At 42.9% G+C, this 20,629-nt stretch overlaps 1 protein-coding gene across 2 annotated transcripts in view; it reads left to right on the top strand.

Moving 5' to 3' along the window:
• Nucleotides 1-17,371, top strand: part of LOC140203253 (netrin-1-like) — a 416,761-nt gene extending 399,390 nt beyond the window's left edge. For both annotated transcript variants that reach the window (XM_072269269.1, XM_072269268.1), the window contains one exon: nt 13,393-17,371. In XM_072269269.1, the coding sequence (XP_072125370.1) occupies nt 13,393-13,724 (332 nt within the window). In that variant the 3' untranslated portion in view covers nt 13,725-17,371. The remainder of the gene's footprint in view (nt 1-13,392) is intronic.
• Nucleotides 17,372-20,629: the final 3,258 nt, after the last annotated feature.

The following is a 20,629-nucleotide window of genomic DNA, read 5'->3' as shown; positions in this document are numbered from 1 at the left end:
TTTGACCCCAGCATCTGCAGAGTATTTTGTGTTTACGAATCTCTTCCCTTGCTTCCCATAGTAACCTGGGGTATATACTGTCCCCAGAGACTTATCTATCCTGAAGTTTTTCAAAAGCTACAGCACTGACCAACTTCTTCTTGTCCTCAACATGTTCCAGCACAATGACCTATTCCATGCTAGCCTCACATTTATCAATGTCCTTCTCACTGATGAACACTGAAGCAAGGTATTCATTAAAGACTTCCGCATCTCCTCCAAACCCAGGCACACGTTTCACCCTTCACCCCTGAGCAGTCCTACCCTTATTCTAGTTATCCCCCTGCTCTTCACGTGCATGTAGAATGCCTTGGGATTTTCCTTAATTCTGTAAATAGAGTTTGAATGTGAGTCTTCAGGTTCCTGTACCTCTTTCCCAATGTGGTAGTAATGAAAATAAGGTACGTCTTGGATTGTGAGGGTCCTTATTGATGGATGTTGTCTTTTTGAGGCACAACCTCTTGAAGATACCCTCAATGGTGCAATGGGTTGTGCCTGTGAAGGAGCAAGCTGAGACTATAACCCTCTTTGGCTTCTTGTGATCTTGTGCATTGGATTGCCCATTTCAGGCCATGTTGCAACCAGTCAGAATGTTCTCCACAGTACATCTGTAGAAAACTGCGAAAGTCTTTGCTAACATACCAAATCTCAAGTTCCTGATGAAATAAAGCCTCCTTCTGATTGCAGCAATATGTTGGGCCCAGAGTAGATCCTCCAAGACGTTGACAAGCAAAAACTTGAAGCTCTCACCCTTTCCAATGCTGACACCTCAATGAGGACTGGTGTATGTTCTCCTGACTTCCCCTTCTCGAAAGCCACAATCAGTTTACTGGTCTTGGTGATGCTGAGTACAAGCTGATAAGATGAATTTTTAATTGGATCCTTATCTTCCTCTCTGGGAGACCACAACCAATACAATTTCCTCCTCACTGACCATCAATACAGGTGCACCTCAGGGCTACATGCTTAGCCCACCCTACACCCCCATCCTCTCTATTCTTACTATACCCACGACCATGTCTAAACATGTCTTCAACACTCTCTATAGGTTCGCCAGTGACACTGCTGTTGTTGGTAGAATCACAAATGGTGACGAGGAGGCATACAGGTCAGCTGGTTAAGTGGTGTTGTGATGACAACCTTGCACTCAGTGTCAGCAAATCCAAGGAACTAATTGTGGACTCTGAAGATGAAATCAGGAGAACAGGCTCCAAAACTTGGGCCTCTGTAACTCCTTCTGCAATCCTTGACTCCCTCATCAGAAGACCTCCATCAGTGTAGATCAAAAATAGCATCTCCTCATTGACAGTCAACACTGTTGTGCTTCAAGGCCGCAGCTTAGCCCACTGTTCTGCTCTCTCTACACCCATAACAATGTGGCTAGGCACTGCTCATAAACTTGCTGGCAACACAGTTATTGTTGGCAGAGTTTCAGAAGGTGACAAGGAGGTATACAGGAGAGAGATCAGCTGGTTGACTGATGTCACAACAACAAACCTTACACTCAACATCAGTAACATCAGGGAACAGATTGTGAATTTCAGGAAAAGGACGTCAAGGGAACACCCAACAGTTCTCATCAAAGGATCAGCAGTGGAAAGGATGAGCAATTTCAAGTTCCTGAGTACCAGCATCTCTGAAGATCTAACCTGGGCCCAATGTGTTGATGCAGTTACAAAGGCATGACTCCACCTATATTTCATTAGGAATTTGAGGAGATTTGGTATGTCACCAAAGACTCTCGCATATGCCTACAGATATACCATGGAGAGCATTCCAGCTGCTGCTTGCATCACTATCTGGTACGGGGGGGGGGGGGGGCCACTGCAAAACGTCGGACAAAGTTCAGAAAGTTGCAAACTCAGCTAGCTTCATCATAGGCAGTAGCCTCGTCAGCATTGAGGACATCTTCAAATGTGATGCCTCAAAAAGGTGTTATCTATCATTAAGACCATAAGGCATAGGAGCAGAATTAGGCCATCTGGCTCATCGTGCCTACTCCACCATTCAATCATGGCTGATCCATTTTTTTTCTCGTCCTCAACTCCAGTTCCTGGCCTTCTCCCCGTTACCTTTCATGCCATGTCCAATCAAGAACCTATCAATCTCTGCCTTAAATACACCAACGACCTGGCCTCCACAGCTGCATCTGGTAACAAATTTCACAAATTCACCACCCTTTGGCTAAAGAGATTTCTCCGCATCTCTGTTTTGAAAGGGCTCCCCTCTATCCTGAGGCTATGCCCTCTTGTCCTAGACTCTCCCACCATGGGAAACACCCTTTCCACATCTACTCAGTCTAAGCCTTTCAACATTTGAAAGGTTTCAATGAGATCCCCCCTCATCCTTCTGAATTCCAGCGAGTACAGACCCAGAGCCACCAAACATTCTTCATATGATAACACTTCCATTCCTGGAATCATCCTTGTGAACCTCCTCTGGACCCTCTCCAATGCCAGCATATCTTTTCTAAGATGAGGGGCCCAAAACTGTTTACAATATCAAGGTGAGGCTTCACCAGTGCCTTATAAAGCCTCAGCATCACAACTTTGCTCTTATATTCTGGATCTCTTGAAATGAATGCTAACATGGCATTTGCCTTCCTCACCATTGACTCGCCCTGCAAGTTAACCTTTAGGGTGTTCTGCACAAGGACTCCAATGTCCCTTTGCATCTCAGATTTTTGGATTTTCTCCCCATTTAGAAAATAGTCTGCTCATTTATTTCTACTACCAAAGTGCATGACCATGCATTTTCCAACATTGTATTTCATTTGCCACTTTTTTGCCCGTTCTCCTAATCTGTCTAAGTCCTTCTGCATCCTACCTGTTTCCTCAACACTACCTGCCCCTCCACAAATCTTCGTATCATCTGCAAACTTGGCAACAAAGCCATCTATTCCATCATCTAAATCATTGATATACAGCATAAAAAGAAGTGGTCCCAAGACTGACCCCTGCAGAACACCACTTGTCACCACTGGCAGCCAACCAGAAAAGGATCTTTTTATTCCCACTCACTACCTCCTCCCATCAGCCAATGCTCTAACCATGTTAATAACTTTCCTGTACTACCATGGGCTGTAAACATGGTAAGCAGCTTCATGTGTGGTACTTTGTCAAAGGCCTTCTGAAAGTCCAAATATACAAAACCCATTGCATCCCTTTTATCTATCCTACATGTAATCTCCTCAAAGAATTCCAACAGGTTAGTCAGGCAGGATTTTCCCCAAAGAAAACCGTATTAACTTTGTACTATCTTGTCCTGTGTCATCAAGTACTCCCTCACCTCATCCTTAAAAATTAACTCTAACATCTTCCCAACCACTGAGGTCAGGCTAACTGGTCTATACTTTCCTTTCTGCTGCCTTCCTCCTTTGTCAAAGAGTGGAGTGACATTTACAAATTTCCAGTTCTCTGGCACCATGCCAGAATCCAATCATTTCTGAAAGATCATTCCTAAAGCTACCACAATCCACAACCTCCTTCAGGACCCTAGGGTGTAGTTCATCTGGTCCAGGTGACTTGACGAAGGGTCTCCGCCTGAAACGTCGACTGTACCTCTTCCTAGAGATGCTGCCTGGCCTGCTGCGTTCACCAGCAACTTTGATGTGTGTTGCTTGAATTTCCAGCATCTGCAGAATTCCTGTTGTTTACCTTTAGGTCTTTCAGCTTTTTGAGGACCTTCTCTCTTATAATAGTAACTGCACCCACTTCTCTTCCTTCACACACTACATCAGGCATACTGCTAGTGTCTTCCACAGTGAAGACTGATGCAAAATACTCATTTAGTTCATCAGCCATCTCCTTGTCCCTCGTTATTATTTCTCCTGCCTCATTTTCTAGTGATTCTATATCCACTCTCAGTTCTCTTTTATTTTTAACATACTTGAAAAAACTTTCACTATCCACTTTGCTATTATTTGCTGGCTTGCTTTCAATATTTCATCTTTTCCCTTCTAATGATTTTTCTAGTTGCTCTCCGTAGGTTTTTTTTAAAATTTCCCAATCCTCTATCTTCCCATTAGTTTTTGCTTTGTTGTATGCCCTTTCTTTTCAGAGTCAGAATCAGGTTTATTATCACTGGAATGTGACATTAAATTTGTTAACTTAGCAGCAGCAGTTCAATACAATACATAATCTAGCCGAGAAAAAAAATTAATAAGATAAAAAAATAATAAATAATCAAGTAAATCAATTATGTATATTGAATAGATTAAAAAAACATGCAAAAACAGAAATACTGTATATTAAAAAAAGTGAGGTAGTGTCCAAAGATTCAGTGCTCATTTAGGAATCAGCAGAGGGGAAGAAGCTGTTCCTGAATCGCTAAGTGTGTGCCTTCAGGCTTCTATACCTCCTACCTGATGGTAACAGTGAGAAAAGGGCATGCCCTGGGTGCTGGAGGCCCTTAATAATGGACGCTGCCTTTCTGAGACACAGCTCCTTAAAGATGTCCTGCGTTTGTAGGCTAGTACCCAAGATGGAGCTGACTAGATTTACAACCTTCTGCACCTTCTTCCAGTCCTCTGCAGTAGCCCCTCCATACCAGACAGTGGTGCAGCCTGTCAGAATGCTCTCCACAGTACTACTATAGAAGTTTTTGAGTGTACTTATTGACATGCTAAATCTCTTCAAACTCCTAATAAAGTATAGCCGCTGTCTTTCCTTCTTTATAACTACATCGATATGTTGGGACCAGGTTAGATCCTCAGAGATCTTGACACCAAGGAACTTGAAGTTGCTCACCCTCTCCACTTCTGATCCCTCTATGAGAATTGGTATGTGTTCCTTCATCTTCACCCCATGCTGTCTGGAAAGCCACGTCCAGAGGGATCACCACCATGCAGTCGAAAAACATCAAGAAGTGAAACTATGAAATTTGGAACCCGGAACATACGAACTCTGATGGATAACCCAAATTCAGACCGACCAGAGAGGAGAACTGCCTTTGTTGCCCGGGAACTCCAAAAATTCAACTTTGACATTGTTGCTCTGAGTGAGACCCGCAGAGCTGGAGAAGGGCAACTAAAGGAAGAGCAAGGTCAATACACCTTTTTCTGGAAAGGACTTGATCCTGAACAACCGAGGATCCATGGAGTAGGTTTTTCCATCCGAAACAGCCTACTTCAGAAGCTGACAGAGCAACCACTGGGAATCAATGAATGTCTCATGACTCTGCAAATCCAGCTTGTCAAGAACCAACACGCCACCATCATCAGCATCTATGCTCCAACTCTGGACGCTGAAGATGAACTTCTATGCCCAACTTGACCACGTCCTTGCCTCTGTTCCCAACAATGACAAGATAATTCTCCTGGGAGACTTCAATGCCAGAGTCGGGAAAGATCATAGGCTCTGGACTGGAATAATAAGCAAGGAAGGAGTTGGCAAGGTCAATGCCAATGGAACATTCCTCCTCACCAAATGTGCTGAACACAACCTGGTGATTACAAACACCCTATTTCGCCAGAAGAACAGGCACGAAGTCTCCTGGCAGCATCCAAGCTCCAAACACTGGCACCTCATCGACTACATCATCGTATGATCTCGGGACCAACAAGATGTACTGATAACAAGAGCTGTTACTGGTGCTGACGAGTGCTGGACAGACCATCGACTCATCTCGTCCATCATGAGAATGAAGATTCGGCCCAAAAGGAAATACCAAAATCAGAACACTATTAAGAAATTTAATGTTGACATCCTTCAAGACATTAGCCATGTACAGAAGTTCCAACAAAATCTTCAAGAACAATTGCCTCAACAAATCCCACCATCTGTAGAAGAACACTGGAATCAATTGAAGAACGCTATCATCACTTCCTGCAAAGAAACAACTGGGTTCAAGACGAAAAAACATCAGGACTGGTTCGATGATAACAACTCTAACAACGCATTGGCGAAAAGAGAAAAGCTTTCATTACCTTACAAAATGACCAACAATCGGCTACCAAAAGGAAATCCTATCAGGAATGCAAGGCTGCAGTCTAGAAGAGCACCCGAAACCTGAAAAACCAATGGTGGAGGAAGAAAGCTCAGGAAATCCAACAACTAGCAGACGCCAATGACACTCGAGCCTTTTTCAAAGCAACTAAAGCTATTTTTGGCCCATCCACTCAGGGTCAAGCCCCTCTCAAAAGCAAAGATGGTTCAACCATCCTGAAGAGCAATGCTGACATCAATTCTAGATGGAGGGAGCACTTTGAAGATCTTCTGAATCAAGCCATCTCATTTGACAGGAATGTGATTAACAACATTCCAAAACAGCCCGTTGACGACTCCCTAAGCAAAATACCAACACTTGAAGAAGTCAAGGAAGCCATCAAAACCTTGAAAAACAACAAGGCCGCTGGACTCGATGGAATACCAGCCGAGGTCTACAAAATTGGAGGTAACCCGCTTCATTATCAACTGCATCAACTTCTCATCAAGATCTGGATAAATGAAGACGTACCAGCAGACTTTAGAGACTCAGCAATGGTTACCATCTACAAAAGGAAAGGCGATCGATCCGAATGCGGAAACTATCATGGAATTTCCCTGTTAGCAACAGCAGGAAAGATCCTCACCCGCATCATGAACAACTGGCTCAAGTCTTTAGCCGAGAAGATCCTTCCAGAGACACAAACCGGTTTTAGACCATCACGTGGAGCAATCGACATGATCTTCACAGTGCGACAACTACAAGAAAAATGTCGTGAACAACTTCAGCCTTTGTACATGGCAATCATCAACCTCACCAAAGCCTTTGACTTGGTATCAAGGGAACTCCTATGGGGTGTCCTATCCACCTATGGATGCCCTGAAAAATACATTCAAATCCTGAGACTCCTCCATGATGGCATGCCTGCCACAGTCATGGTCAGCAACAGTAATTGTGAGCCTTTTCAAGTTAGATCAGGAGTAAAACAGGGATGTGTAATTGCCCCAACTTTGTTCACCATCTTCATTGCAACAATCATCCACATTATCAAGGACGACCTACCCCTAGGAGTCGAAATTGTCTTCAGTACAGATGGCAGACTTTTCAATCTTGCCCATCTCAAATCCAAAACGAAGACATCCACGAGTTCCCTCATTGAGTTCCAATACTCAGATGACAACAGTGTTGCAGCTCTCTCAGAAAACCACCTACAACAGATTCTGACTGCCTTCAACTGTGCATAAACAAAACTTGGACTTACCATCAATTCCAAGAAGACTCAGATCATCTATCAACCGTCACCAATTGAGACAAATGGGATAGAACCATCAATTGAATTTGGCGAAACAACCCTGGAAAACGTCGACCACTTTCCGTACCTTAGAAGTCACCTCTCCTCCAATGTCGACCTTAAAGACGAGATCCAACATCGTCTTAAATTCGCTGGAACAGCTTTTGGACCTCTCCGAATAAGAGTCTTTCATGATCGTGACATCTGAACAAACACCAAAATGTTAGTGTACAAAGCAGTGGTAATCCCAACACTCCTGTATGCATCAGAAATCTGGACAACATACCGACGACATCTTCAAAACATCTGAAATATCAGCTGGGAAGATAGAAGAACCAACATCAGTGTGCTAAATGAAGCAAAAACAACAAGCATTGAAGCCCTACGGCATCAAGAACTAACTGAGATGGAGCGGTCATGTTGTTGGGATGAAAGACGAACGTCTGCCGAAATAAATCTTCTCCTCCCAGCTTAAAGAAGGCAAACGTAAGAGAGGCGGACAACAGAAGAGATTCAAAGATGTCTTAAAAGCCAACATGAAGAAATGTAACATCGACATCAACAATTGGGAAACCAATGCCAAGGACAGGAAACTCTGGCAAGCCATCATCCGAGAAGGAACAGCAACTTTCGAAGCCAACACATGTGCAGAATTAGAAGAAAAGAGAAGAAAATGGAAAGAGAGGCAGCAACAACCAGAGCCCGATCTACCATCTGGAACTACCTGTCCTGAATGAGGAAGAACTTTCGAAGTCAAGAGTAGACTCATAAGCCACTTGACAGCCCATAAGTAGATCAACAGAATGAAGACCATCATCCTCGACCTCGAGGGATAGCCACAACGACAAGCCTTCCTGAAGTCCACAATCAGCTCTTTCATCTTACTGACGTTGAATGCCAGGTTCTTGCTGCGGCACCACTCCACTAGTTGGCATATCTCACATCTGTACGCCCTCTCGTCACCACCTGAGATTCTACCAACAATGTCAGCAGATTCATAGATGCCATTTGAGCTATGCCTAGCCACACAGTCTTGTGTATATAGAGAGTAGAGCAGTGGGCTAAGCACACACCCCTGAGGTGCGCCAGTGTTGACCGTCAGCGAGGAGGATATATTATCACCAATCCACACAGATTGTGGTCTTCTGGTTAGGAAGTCGAGGATCCAATTGCAGAGGGAGGTACAGAGGCCTAGGTTCTGCAACTTCTGAATCAGGACTGTGTGAAATATGGTATTAAATGCTGAGCTCTTGTTGATGAACAGTGAAACAATATTACAAGTGTAACACTCAGCTACATTGGCTCGTATTTATCTAGGGGAAACCCCGTCCGCTTCCCACCTTGTCTCCTGGTTATGTCGGTTGCTGTATAACTGCCACCTGATTCAGCTACAAACATCAATCATCAGCCAGCACACAATGTACGTTTTACCAATTACACTTTATAGATATTACTAATTATATGAGATTAATAGAAGTTCAATACAAAAAAAGGAATGGAAAAGGCGCCAGACTTATCAAAGTTCAATTTCTTCGTGCACACGTCGGAGCTCGGGGACCTCTTCGGGACCACCCTGACCCCTTCGACTCGCAGCTGGGGACCACCCTGACCCCTTCGACTCACAGCTCGGGACCACCCAGACCCCTTCGACTCACAGCTCGGGACCACCCAGAGTAATCACCCTGAGCTTTTCCACACATCCGTCATCCTCACGGTCTCTCCTCCAACTCCCCACCACAACCCCCTGGTACCCAGCCATATGCGAAAGCATATCACCCCAAGAAAGAATAACATGGACACCCATTGGTTCATTTACTCTGCTATCTGTTATAACCCAAGCAAAGTGCTAGCTACAGACTTTCTCAGCATTTAACATAACAAAGAAGCCATTTTAATTAACATACGCAGTAGCATAAAAGATTAACATAACAAAGAAGCCATTTTGATTAAGATACACAGTAACATAAAAGAAGAAACCCCTTATACAAAAAATAAGAGACATCTTGGGAATCAAAGTTGGCAGTGAAAACATCAATAATTTCAGGTATGCGGATGACATTGTGTTAATTGCAAGTACAGAGGAAGGACTACAAAACTTAATTGATATAGTTGTTGAAGAAAGTGCAAAAATGGGTCTGTCTATCAATTGCAAAAAGACAGAATGTATGAATATATCCAAAAAGAAGGAGAATCCTGTCTGCAGGCTGAAAATAAACGGGAAAAGACATAAAACAAGTACAGAACTTTTGCTACTTAGGAAGCTGGGTGACATCAGATGGCAGGTGCGACATGGACATCAAAAGAAGAATAAGGATGGCAAAAGACACCTTTATGAGAATGAAGAGTATACTGACCAACACTGAACTAGGCATGACAACCCACCTCAGAGTACTGAAATAGTACGTTTATCCAGTTATGTTATATGGATCAGACTGTTGGACAATATCTTGTAAGATGAGGAAACGAATTGAAGCAGCAGAGATGTGGTTTTTGAGGAGGATGCAAAGAATATCATGGACAGAACAAATATCTAACGAGGACGTCATGAACAGAGCAAGCACAAAAAGAGAAATAATGTATGAGGTCATGAAAAGGCATTGTAACTTCATTGGACACGTGATTAGGAAAGAGGAGTTAGAATGCATGGTAATTATGGGAAAGATTGAAGGGAGAAAGCAGAAGGAAAGCAAAGACAAATGATGATGGAGACAGCAGCCAGAGAAGTGGAAATGAATACCAATGAATTGATCCACTTGACCCGAAACAGGAGTGTGTGGACCATGGTAGTCAAAGCTCAATCTGGGCATGGCACCTGATGATGATGATGATGATGATAGTGGATGAACAGCATCCTGATGTAGGTGCTTGTGTTGTCCGGGTGGTCTAAAGCCGTGTGCAGAGCCATTGAGATTGCATCTGCCGTTGACCCATTGTGGCGATTGGCAAATTACAATGGGTCCAGGTCCTTGCTGAGGCAGGAGTTCAGTCCAGTCATGACCAACCTCCCAAAGCATTTCATCACTGTCGATGTGAGTGCTACTGAGCACTAGTCATTAAGGCAGCCCACATTATTCTTCTTAGGCACTGGTATAATTGTTTCCTTTTTGAGGCAATTGGGAACTTCCATTTTTAATATAGCTTTGACTTCCCTTGTCAGCTCTGGTTGTACTATTTTACCATTTGAGTATGTCTACATTTTTGGAATACATAAGTCCTGCACCATCCTTATTTTTTCCAGAAATGCACGCCATTGCTGCTCCCTGCCAGCAGTTCCTTCCAGTTTACTTTGGCCAACACCTCTCTCATACCAGTGTAATTTCCCTTACTCCACTGAAATATTGCTACATCAGACTTTACTATCTCCCTATCAAGTTCCAAGTTGAGCTCAATTATATTGTGATCACTCGTTCCCAAGGTTCTTTTACCTTAAGCTCCCTAATCGCCTCCAGTTCATTACATAGCACCCAATCTAGTATAGCTGATCCATTTGTAGGCTCAATGACAAACTGATCAAAAAAGCCATCTCCTAGGCATTCAACAAACTCACTCTCTTGAGATCCATTACCAACCAGATTTTCCCAATCGATCTGCATGTTAAAATCCCCCATGACTACCATAACATTGCCCTTTTGACTTGCCTTTTCTATTTCCTGTTGTAATCTGTGGTCCACCTGCTAGCCACTGTTGTGAGGTCTGTATATAACTGCCATCAACGTCCTTTTACCCTTGCAGTTTCTTAACTCAACCCACAAGGATTCAACATCTTCCGATCCTCTGTCACATCTTTCTCCTGATTTGATGTCATTCTTTACCAATAGAGCCACATCACCCCTCTGCCTACCTTCCTATCCTCCAATATAATGTGTAACCCTGGACATTCAGCTCCCAACTACAATCATCCTTCAGCCACGATTCAATGATAGCCATAACATCATACCTGGCAACAAGATCATCCACCTTATATCTTATACTACACACATTTAGATGCAAAACCTTGAGTACCATATTTGCTCTCCTTTCTGATTCTGCATCCCTAATGATTTGATACTCAGACTGTTGGCTGCAACTAAGTTCCATCACCTGCCTGCCTTTCCTGACAATCTGACTGCATGCTATCTTTACTTTTTTACCATCCGTCCTATCCTGAGTCTCTTCACTTCAGTTCCCACCTCCCTGCCAAATTAGCTTAAACCCTTCCCAACAGCTCCAACAACCCTGCATGTGAGAATATTGGTTCCCCTCGGGTTCAGGTGAAACCCATCAGTTTCGAACAGGTTATACCTCCCCCAGAAGAGATTATGGACCTCCATCACCCAGGACATGTTGTGTCTTCTCATTGATACCATCACTGAAGAAGTACAGGACCCTAAAGACACACAACATTTTCTTCCCCTCTGCTGTCAGATATCTGAATTGACAATAAACCCATGAGCAGTACCTCACTATTTTTTGTCTTTTTGCACTACTTATTTCATTTAGTTTTTATGATATTTCATGCCATATGTCTGTGATATTAAACCTGATTCTGACTCTGGTTCCACCCAAATGTTTCTCTAAGCTATGCTTTATACATGATGCCTCACACCCGTGCTTAATGAAAGGAACCATGGCACGTACCTTCTTCATCATCCTGTCTACCTGTATGGCCACTCTGATGGACCTATGAACTTGGTCTTGGTGTCTGCATTCTTCAGTATTTCCCAGTGCATTTTCATACTTTGAGCATCTCCTACCTTTCCCAAAATCATCACTTTGCACTTGCCTGGGCAAAATTCCACCTGCTATTCCTTTTCCTACAGCAATTCTGATTTGATTCCACAACTACAGACTCATTTTCAAACCTCTGCACTCAGAATTATATGGATTTCAGCAAGGCATTTGATAAGGTACCCCATGCAATGCTTATTGAGGAAGCAAGGAGGCATGTGATCCATGGGGACTTTGCTTGTGGATCCAGAACTGGCTTGATTACAGAAGGCAAAGAGTGGTTGTAGACAGACCATATTCTGCTTGGAGGTTGCTGACCAGTGAGGAGCCTCAGGGATCTGTTCTGGGACCCCTTCTCTTCGTGATTTTTATAAAGGACCTGGATGAGGAAGTGGAGGGATGGGTTAGTAAAGTTGCTGGTGACACAAAGGTTGAGGATGTTGTGGATAGTGTGGAGGGCTGTCAGAAATTGCAGCAGGACATCGATAGGAAGCAAAACTGGGCTGAGAAGTGGCAGATGGAGTTCAACCCAGATACAGTAAGTTTGAGGTGGTTCATTTTGGTAGGTCAAATTTGATGACAGAATATAGTATTAATGGTAAGACTCTTGACAGTGTGGAGGATCAGAGGGATCTTGGGGTCCAAGTCCATAGGACACTCAAAGCTGCTGCACAGGTTGACTCTGTGGTTAATAAGACGTACAATGCATTGGCCTTCATCAACTGTGGGATTGAGTTCAAGAGCCAAGAGGTAATGTTACAGCTATATAGGACCCTGGTCAGACCCCACTTGGAATACTGCACTCAGTTCTGGTCACCTCACTACAGGAAGATGTGGAAACCACAGAAAGGGTGCAGAGGAGATTTACAAGGATGTTGCCCAGATTGGGGAGCATGCCTTATGAGAATAGGTTAAGTGAACTGGGCCTTTTCTCCTTGGAGCGACAGAGGATGAGAAGTGACCTGATAGAGGTGTATAAGATGATAAGAGGCATTGATCACGTGGATAGTCAGATGCTTTTTTTCTCAGGGCTCAAATGGCTGACACGAGAGGGCACAGTTTTAAGGTGCTTGGATGCAGGTACAGAGGGTATATCAGGGGTAAGTTTTTTACGCAGAGAGTGGTAAGTGCGTGGAATGGGCTGCTGGTGACGGTGGTGGAGGCAGCTACAATAGGGTCTTTTAAGAGACTCCTGGATAGGTACCATGGAGTTTAGAAAAATAGAGGGCTATGGGTAATCCTTGGTAATTTCTAAAGTAAGTACATGTTCAGCACAGCTTTGTGAGCCGAAGGGCCTGTGTTGTGCTGTAGGTTTTCTATGTTTCTATGATTGTTAGATATTGGTGAATAGTGTTATTAATTGTATAATATCTTATGAATCGGACTGTTATTTGTGACAGCTGACTAACTTTTTTTTTATCCTTTCCTAGCCATTCAGGTGAATGTTCTGGATATGAACACAGTGAGTGAATGGGCAAAGTTTACTGTGAACATCATTTCAGTATATAAGAGCAGAGACGAGAGGATTAAGCGAGCAGAACAATCTTTGTGGATAAATATGAAGGACTTGGCTTGCAAGTGCCCAAAGATCCAAATGAGCAAGAAATACCTCGTGATGGGGACCTTTGACAGCTTGTCTGAGAGGCTTGGAGGTCTCCTGGCTGATAAAAACAGCCTTGTCATTCAGTGGCGAGATGTCTGGACAAGACGACTTCGAAAATTCCAGCGCAAAGAGAAAAAAGGGAAATGTGGAAAAGCTTGATTGATCAGTTCTGGAGAAGCTTTAAGAGGCATCTTGAGCTGCAATTTCAACATACTTTGGGTTCAAAATACATCCTTCAGCAATTGCTGAAAGGTAAATTAGACTGTGACAAGGAGACAGGAGGCTATAAATGACATGATATTCTCCACAGCTTGTTACACGAACTGTTGGCTGAATATGCTTTGCAATTGAGCATTCCTTTTTTAAATGTGCCGATGACTCCTTTCTATGGGTAAAGGTCAGCCCACCATAGAAGGCTTGTTCTTTGACCCAAGAGCCAAGTTAGTATTTGACAGAAGGACATTCCCACCTTGTCCTGCCCATTGTCGCCATCCACCCTCGCACCCGAAAAGCAGTATCTTTTTTTTTGCCTGTTATGACTAACATTTGAGACAAGATGTGATAATTTATGTGAGGCCAACAGCTGTGCTGAACATAGAGTGTAAATATGGACTGGTTCCAATATCTTTAGAGCCAGATTGTTGGCACTCAGCAAGTGAATTGTTAACATTGTGCATTTTGAGCTGTGATTTCAAAATATCCAGTTTCAATTGGATTTCACAAAGTGCATCAGTATTGTAAAACTTTCAATCTGACACACAATCCTTCAGCATAATAACTCCTGCTATATTCCAGTGGTCCTTTGTCACATTGTCAGGGGAGCTATAAAGATAGTCACCTCAAAATCATCCTCTCAGAATCAGCAAATTACAAAGATATCAGCCTTGTCTAAGTGGTGCAACTATCAACTCTGAGTGATCTGTTAAAAATTATTCCAAGTTAAGATGTTCAAGGTCCCTTCCAGTTGAGTAGATCTGACCCTGGCTTTTTCTTGAAGCCCTGCCTACTTGCACATAGAGATCCTGGGATAATATTCACAACAGAGCAGAGACTTCAGAACAAGTTGGCCTCAAACATTTCTGTTGACTGGCAGTGCCTTGAGAAGCCTCAGCATGTTTTGTGCAAGGGCTGAAAATTCTGCCTCTTTAATTCAAGAAACGTAGTGCAGCATCCCTCAGTACTAACTACATAACCGTTCCTTCAGTACTGACCACTCGAACATAATCTCAGTATTGACCACTCAACCGTTCCCTCAGTACTAACCACTCAACCATTCTCTCAGCACTGACCACTCAAATATAACCCCAGTACTGTCCACTCGACCATAACTTCAGTATTGACCACTCAATTGCTCTCTCAATACTGACCACTCAACCATTTCTTTCGTACTGACCACTCAACTGTTCCCTCAGGACTGACCACTCACCCATAACCTCAGTACTGACCACTCAACTGTTCCCTCAATACTGACCACTCGACTGTTCCCTCAATACTGACCACTCAACCATATCCTCAGTACTGACCACTCAGCTGTTCCCTCAGTACTGACGAGTCAAGCATAATCTCAGTACTGACCACTCAACCATAACCTCAGTATTGACTACTCGACTGTTCCCTCAGTACTGACCACTCGACCATTCCCTTAATACTGACCACTTGACCATAACCTCAGTACTGGCCACTGGACTGTTCCCTTAGTACTGACCACTCAACCATTCCCTTAATACAACAGTGAATTACTGGTTTATTATACACCCACATAGCTAGAATGAGGCTTGATCCACAGTCTATGAACTCGGAGGCAAGATCGATTCCTACTCAGACCCCGCTGTCACCAAGCAATACACATGTCTATCCCCTTCAGATTTTTTTTTACCTTCTTCAGCAGAAAACTCCCATAATTATCCTAGAGCTTCCCAAGATCTTAAATTTGTTTGCACTTGTGCATGACGGAGTATGTTCATTATATGTCCTTATGTTCAGGGGCTTTGCACAGTTAAAGCCTCAGTGTAATATCCTAACACATTATAGACTGCATTAGCTAACCACTGGCTGAAAGTTCAAAAACATCTTTAATGTATTAAATTTCTGCTGGTTTTACTGATTAAAAAGGCATAACTCTGGAATATTGTAAACTGTATTAATACTGCTTTACTGGTGCTCCTGCATTTTGCACGTGTTACTCTGGATTCCCTGCATCTGCATAATCTTTATGTTAAAGCTGTTTTAATCTTTGATAAATGGTCTTCATTCATTGTTTGCTGGTGTTGTACTCAAACACTGTGACTTGCTGAAAATTTGTGAATTATCAGTGAAATGCAGCACAATGCCATCTCATTGCCCTGTCAACTGGCATCTTTGGTGCCAACAATAAAGGTGCGAATGTCTTGTTGCCCCATTCCTCTTATTCCTGAGCTTTAATAGCCTAAGATTAATAAATCATATTTCTATTTCAGGCAGCTATGTTTTTCTGAAGTAATTCAATGTAAAATATTTACATATGTTCAGTGCAGTAAATAACTCATTATTTGAGTTAAAAGTGAACCATTTTAGGCTCTGTTTAGAGGGAGATTTACTCTGTGTCTGAACCTTGTTGTCCCCGTCATGGAATGTGCGCAGACCCATGCAAAGGGAATATGTGACAGGATAGGCAGAGGGATCTTTACTCTCCAAATTTTTACTTAATGACAGTAGAACCAGCCAATCTCACTAAACTTGTCAATATATTAACTGGTGACCTGCTCAGTGTTCAGTTGATTTCAGTGGTGTTTGAACAGGGTGGTTATGGGATAAAACAGAAGCACATGATTTTACTAGGAATATTTGATGAGACAGCATGGACAGTGTAATTTCTCTAATGAAAGCCATCTGATGTGCTAGTTCAGGAGAATAGTTTGTATTCCATCTCAATAAATGTATACTAGCAAGAGTGAGCAGTGACTTGAGCTGATCAAAAACCGCAGTGGTGAAAGAAGTTACCTTGATGTGTCATGGTTTCTGAGATGGCTTTCTAATCCCATTCATTACTTGTTAATAGGTTATCTATGACTTATCTTTGCCAGTAGATCTTCAGGTTACTTGTTAATACGTTATTGATGGCTTACCTTTGCCAATAGATCTGAATTATGATTATAAATAATTCTGACCACAATTCCAAACTGTTAGCCTAATGATCTAGGACTGCTATTCTTTCTACTTCACCAGTTATGTAAAGGCAAAGAACAGGAGTTTATCATTTTCAGGATAATAGAATGAAGCCCGCTGCATAGAATGGAACCTTTGTACGCAGACATCACAGTGCACGCAATTAGAAATGCCATGATTGTCCTGGTGGGTATGCTGGACATTTCCATGGAGGCTCCAGAATAATGCCACAAAGGTCCTAGTGTTCTCAATTGGCATTGCCATGAAGGAACTAAAGTGGATGATTAGAGCTGCCAAGATGGTCACAGCATGTGCAACCAAGAAGATTCTGGTGTACATACTGGCAGTGTAATTTCACCTGTGGATCCACAGTTGGATTTGAAGGCTAGCAACCAGCATCTTGTATTTCTGTATCATAAGCTCAACCTTCACTACTTGTTTTACATCGTCACCTGTTCCTTGTAACTGCAATTTTGGATTTACATTGAGCAGTCCAAAATATTCCAGTTATGTTAATTGAGAGGAAACTTAAAGGCTCTTGAGGCCACCGGGAACCCAGTTTATACCTTCATTGTATGCTTTTTTCAACAGTAGTGTAAGATCTGAATTCTGTAAATATGCATGAAAATATTTTACCTTATTTATAATATTTTTAATGTTTATATGGAAAAAATAAAACTTCACCAAAATTGTCTCTGTTCACTATTGGTTGTGGAGAATTACTAGAGTGAAAATCTGATTACCTACCATAATTGGTTATCATGCCCTGCTCTATGTTGAAGCCAATGTCCTGTATCAGACCATAAGACAGCGGACCAGAATTAGGCCATTTGGCCCATCAAGTCTGCTCTGCCATTCAATCATGGCTGATTCTATTTTTCCCTCCTCAGCCCCACTCTCCAGCCGTCTCCATGTAACTTTTGACACCGTGTCCAATCAAGAACCTATCAAGCTCTGCCTTAAGACACCCAATGACCTGGCCTCCACAGCTGCCAATGGTAACAAATTCCACAAATTCATCACCCACTGGCTAAAGGAATTTCTCTGCATCTCTGTTTTAAATGGACATCCCTCAATCCTGAGGCTGTGCCCTTTTGTTTAGACTCCTCCACAATGGGAAACATCCATCCCATATCTACTTTGTCTTAGACCATAAGACCATAAGATTTAGGAGCAGAGTAGGTCATTCGGCCCATCGAGTCTGCTCTGCCATTCAATCATGGGCTGATCCACTTCAACCAGCCATCCCCACTCCCCTACATTCACCCCATACCCTCTGATGCCCTGGCTAATCAAGAACCTATCTATCTCTGCCTTAAATTCACCCAATGACTTGGCCTCCACAGCTACTCTTGGCAACAAATTCCACAGATTTACCACCCCCTGACTAAAGTAATTTCTCCGCATCTCAGTTCTAAAAGGACGTCCTTCTATCCTGAAGTCGTGCCTCCTTGTCCTAGAATCCCCTACCATGGGAAATAACTTTGCCATATCTAATCTGTTCAGGCCTTTTAACACTTGGAATGTTTCTATGAGACCCCCTCCCCCCCGCACCCCGCATTCTCCTGAACTCCAAGGAATACAGCCCAAGGGCTGCCAGACATTCCTCATATGGTAACCCTCTCATTCCTGGAATCATTCTCTTGAAACTTCTCTGAACCCTCTCCAATGTCAGTATATCCTTTCTAAAATAAGGGGCCCAAAACTGCACGCAATACTCCAAATGTGGTCTCTGGAGTGCCTTATAGAACCTCAAAATCATATCCCGGCTCTTATATTCTATACCTCTAGAAATGAATGCCAACATTGCATTCGCCTCCTTCACAACTGACTCAATCTGCAGGTTAACCTAACATTTAGGGTATCCTGCACAAGGACTTCCAAGTCTCCATACATATCTGCATTTTGAATTCTCTCCCCATCTAAATAATAGTCTGCCAGTTCATTTCTTCCACCAAAGTGCATGACCATACACTTTCCAACATTGTATTTCATTTGCCACTTCTTTGCCCATTCCTCTAAATCCCTTAATCCCATAGTCCAAATCATTGACATACATCGTAAAAAGTAGTGGTGTCAACACCGACCCCTGTGGAGCTCCACTAGTAACCGGCAGCCAGCCAGAATAGGATCCCTTTATTCCCACTCTTCGTTTTCTGCTAACCAGCCAATGCTCCACCCATGCTAGTAACTTCCCTGTAATTCCATAGGCTCTTATCTTGCTAAGCAACCTCATGTGCGGCACCTTGTCAAAGGCCTTCTGAAAATCCAAGTACACCACGTCTACTACATCTCCTTTATCTACCCTGCTTGTAATTTCCTCAAAGAATTGCAGTAGGTTTGTCAGGCAGTATCTTCCTTTGAGGAAACCATGCTGGCTTTGGCCTATCTTGTCATGTCATCCCTAACGATCAATTCCACCAACTTCCCAACCACTGATGTCAGGCTAACAGGTCTATAGTTTCCTTTCTGCTGCCTCCCACCCTTCTTAAATAGCGGAGTAACATTTGCAATTTTCCAGTCATCTGGTACAATGCCAGAATCTATCGATTCTTGAAAGGTCATCATTAACGCCTCCACAATCTCTCCAGCTACTTCCTTCAGAACCCGAGGGTGCATTCCATCAGGTTCAGGAGATTTATCCAATCTCAGACCATTAAGCTTCCTGAGCACCTTCTCAGTTGTAACTTTCACTGCACAAACCTCACTTCCCTGACGCTCTTGAATGTCCGGTATACTGCAGACGTCTTCCACTGTGAAGACTGATGCAAAATACACATTCAGTTCCTCTGCCATGTCTGCATCTCTCATTACAATATCCCCAGCGTCATTTAGTATTGTTCCTATATCTACCCTTGACTCTCTTTTGCCCTTTATATAACTTTAAAAAGCTTTCAGTATCTTCTTTTATAGTAGTCGCCAGCTTCCTCTCATAATTAATTTTTTCCTTCCAAATGACCTTCTTAGTTTCCTTCTGCAAGTTTTTAAAAGCTCTCCAATCCTCTATCTTCCCACTACCTTTCCAGTCAACTTTGGCCAGTTCCCCTCTCATGCCATTGTAATTTCCTTTATTCCACTGAAGTACCGACACGTTAGATTTCATTTTTTCCCTCTCAAATTTCAAAGTGAGCTCGATCATATTGTGACATACTGTTCCCCAAGGGAACTCGTTCATATTGTGACAACTTGATCATACTGTTCCCTAAGGGTTCCTTAACCTTAAGCTCCCTTATCACCTCTGGATCATTGCACAACATCCAGTCCAGCACAGCCGATCCCCTAGCTCTTCTAAAAAGCCATCCCTTAGACACTACAAATTCTCCCTCTTGAGGTCCAGTACTGGCCTGGTTTTCCCAATCCACTTTCATGTTAAAATCGCCAATGATTATCATGACATTGCCTTTCTGATATGCCTTTTCTATCTCCTGCTGTAATTTATAATCTATGTCCCGGCTGCTGTTTGGAGGCCTGTATACAACTGCCGTTATGGTCCTTGTACCCTTGCCATTTCTTAACTCATCGCATAGAGACTCTTCACCTTCTAATCCTATGTCATCTCTTTCCAATGATTTAATATTATTCCTTATACAGAGAACCACGCCACCCCTCTACCAACTAACCTATCTTTCCGATTGACCGTATATCCTTGGACGTTCAGCTCCCAATGGCAGCCATCGTTTAGCCAAGTTTCAGAGATGGCCACAACGTCATATTTGCCAATCTGTAGATGAATTTAAAGATCATCCATTTTATTTCTTATGCTGCGTGCATTCAAATACAACACTCTCAGTCCAGTATTTGTTGCTTTCCGTTTTAACAGCGCCACGTCTCTATTGCTCTATAACTCATGCCACTGACTTTGATTATGCCTCATCTCCTGCCTGTTCTTTCTATAATCTCTGTTTCATGCTATCTTTGAT

This window comes from Mobula birostris, chromosome 9 (assembly GCF_030028105.1).
Source record: "Mobula birostris isolate sMobBir1 chromosome 9, sMobBir1.hap1, whole genome shotgun sequence".
In the NCBI taxonomy this organism is placed as follows: Eukaryota; Metazoa; Chordata; class Chondrichthyes; order Myliobatiformes; family Myliobatidae; genus Mobula; species Mobula birostris.
The sequence above is the reverse complement of the archived record's forward strand: the minus strand, read 5'-3'. Positions and strand labels throughout refer to the sequence as shown.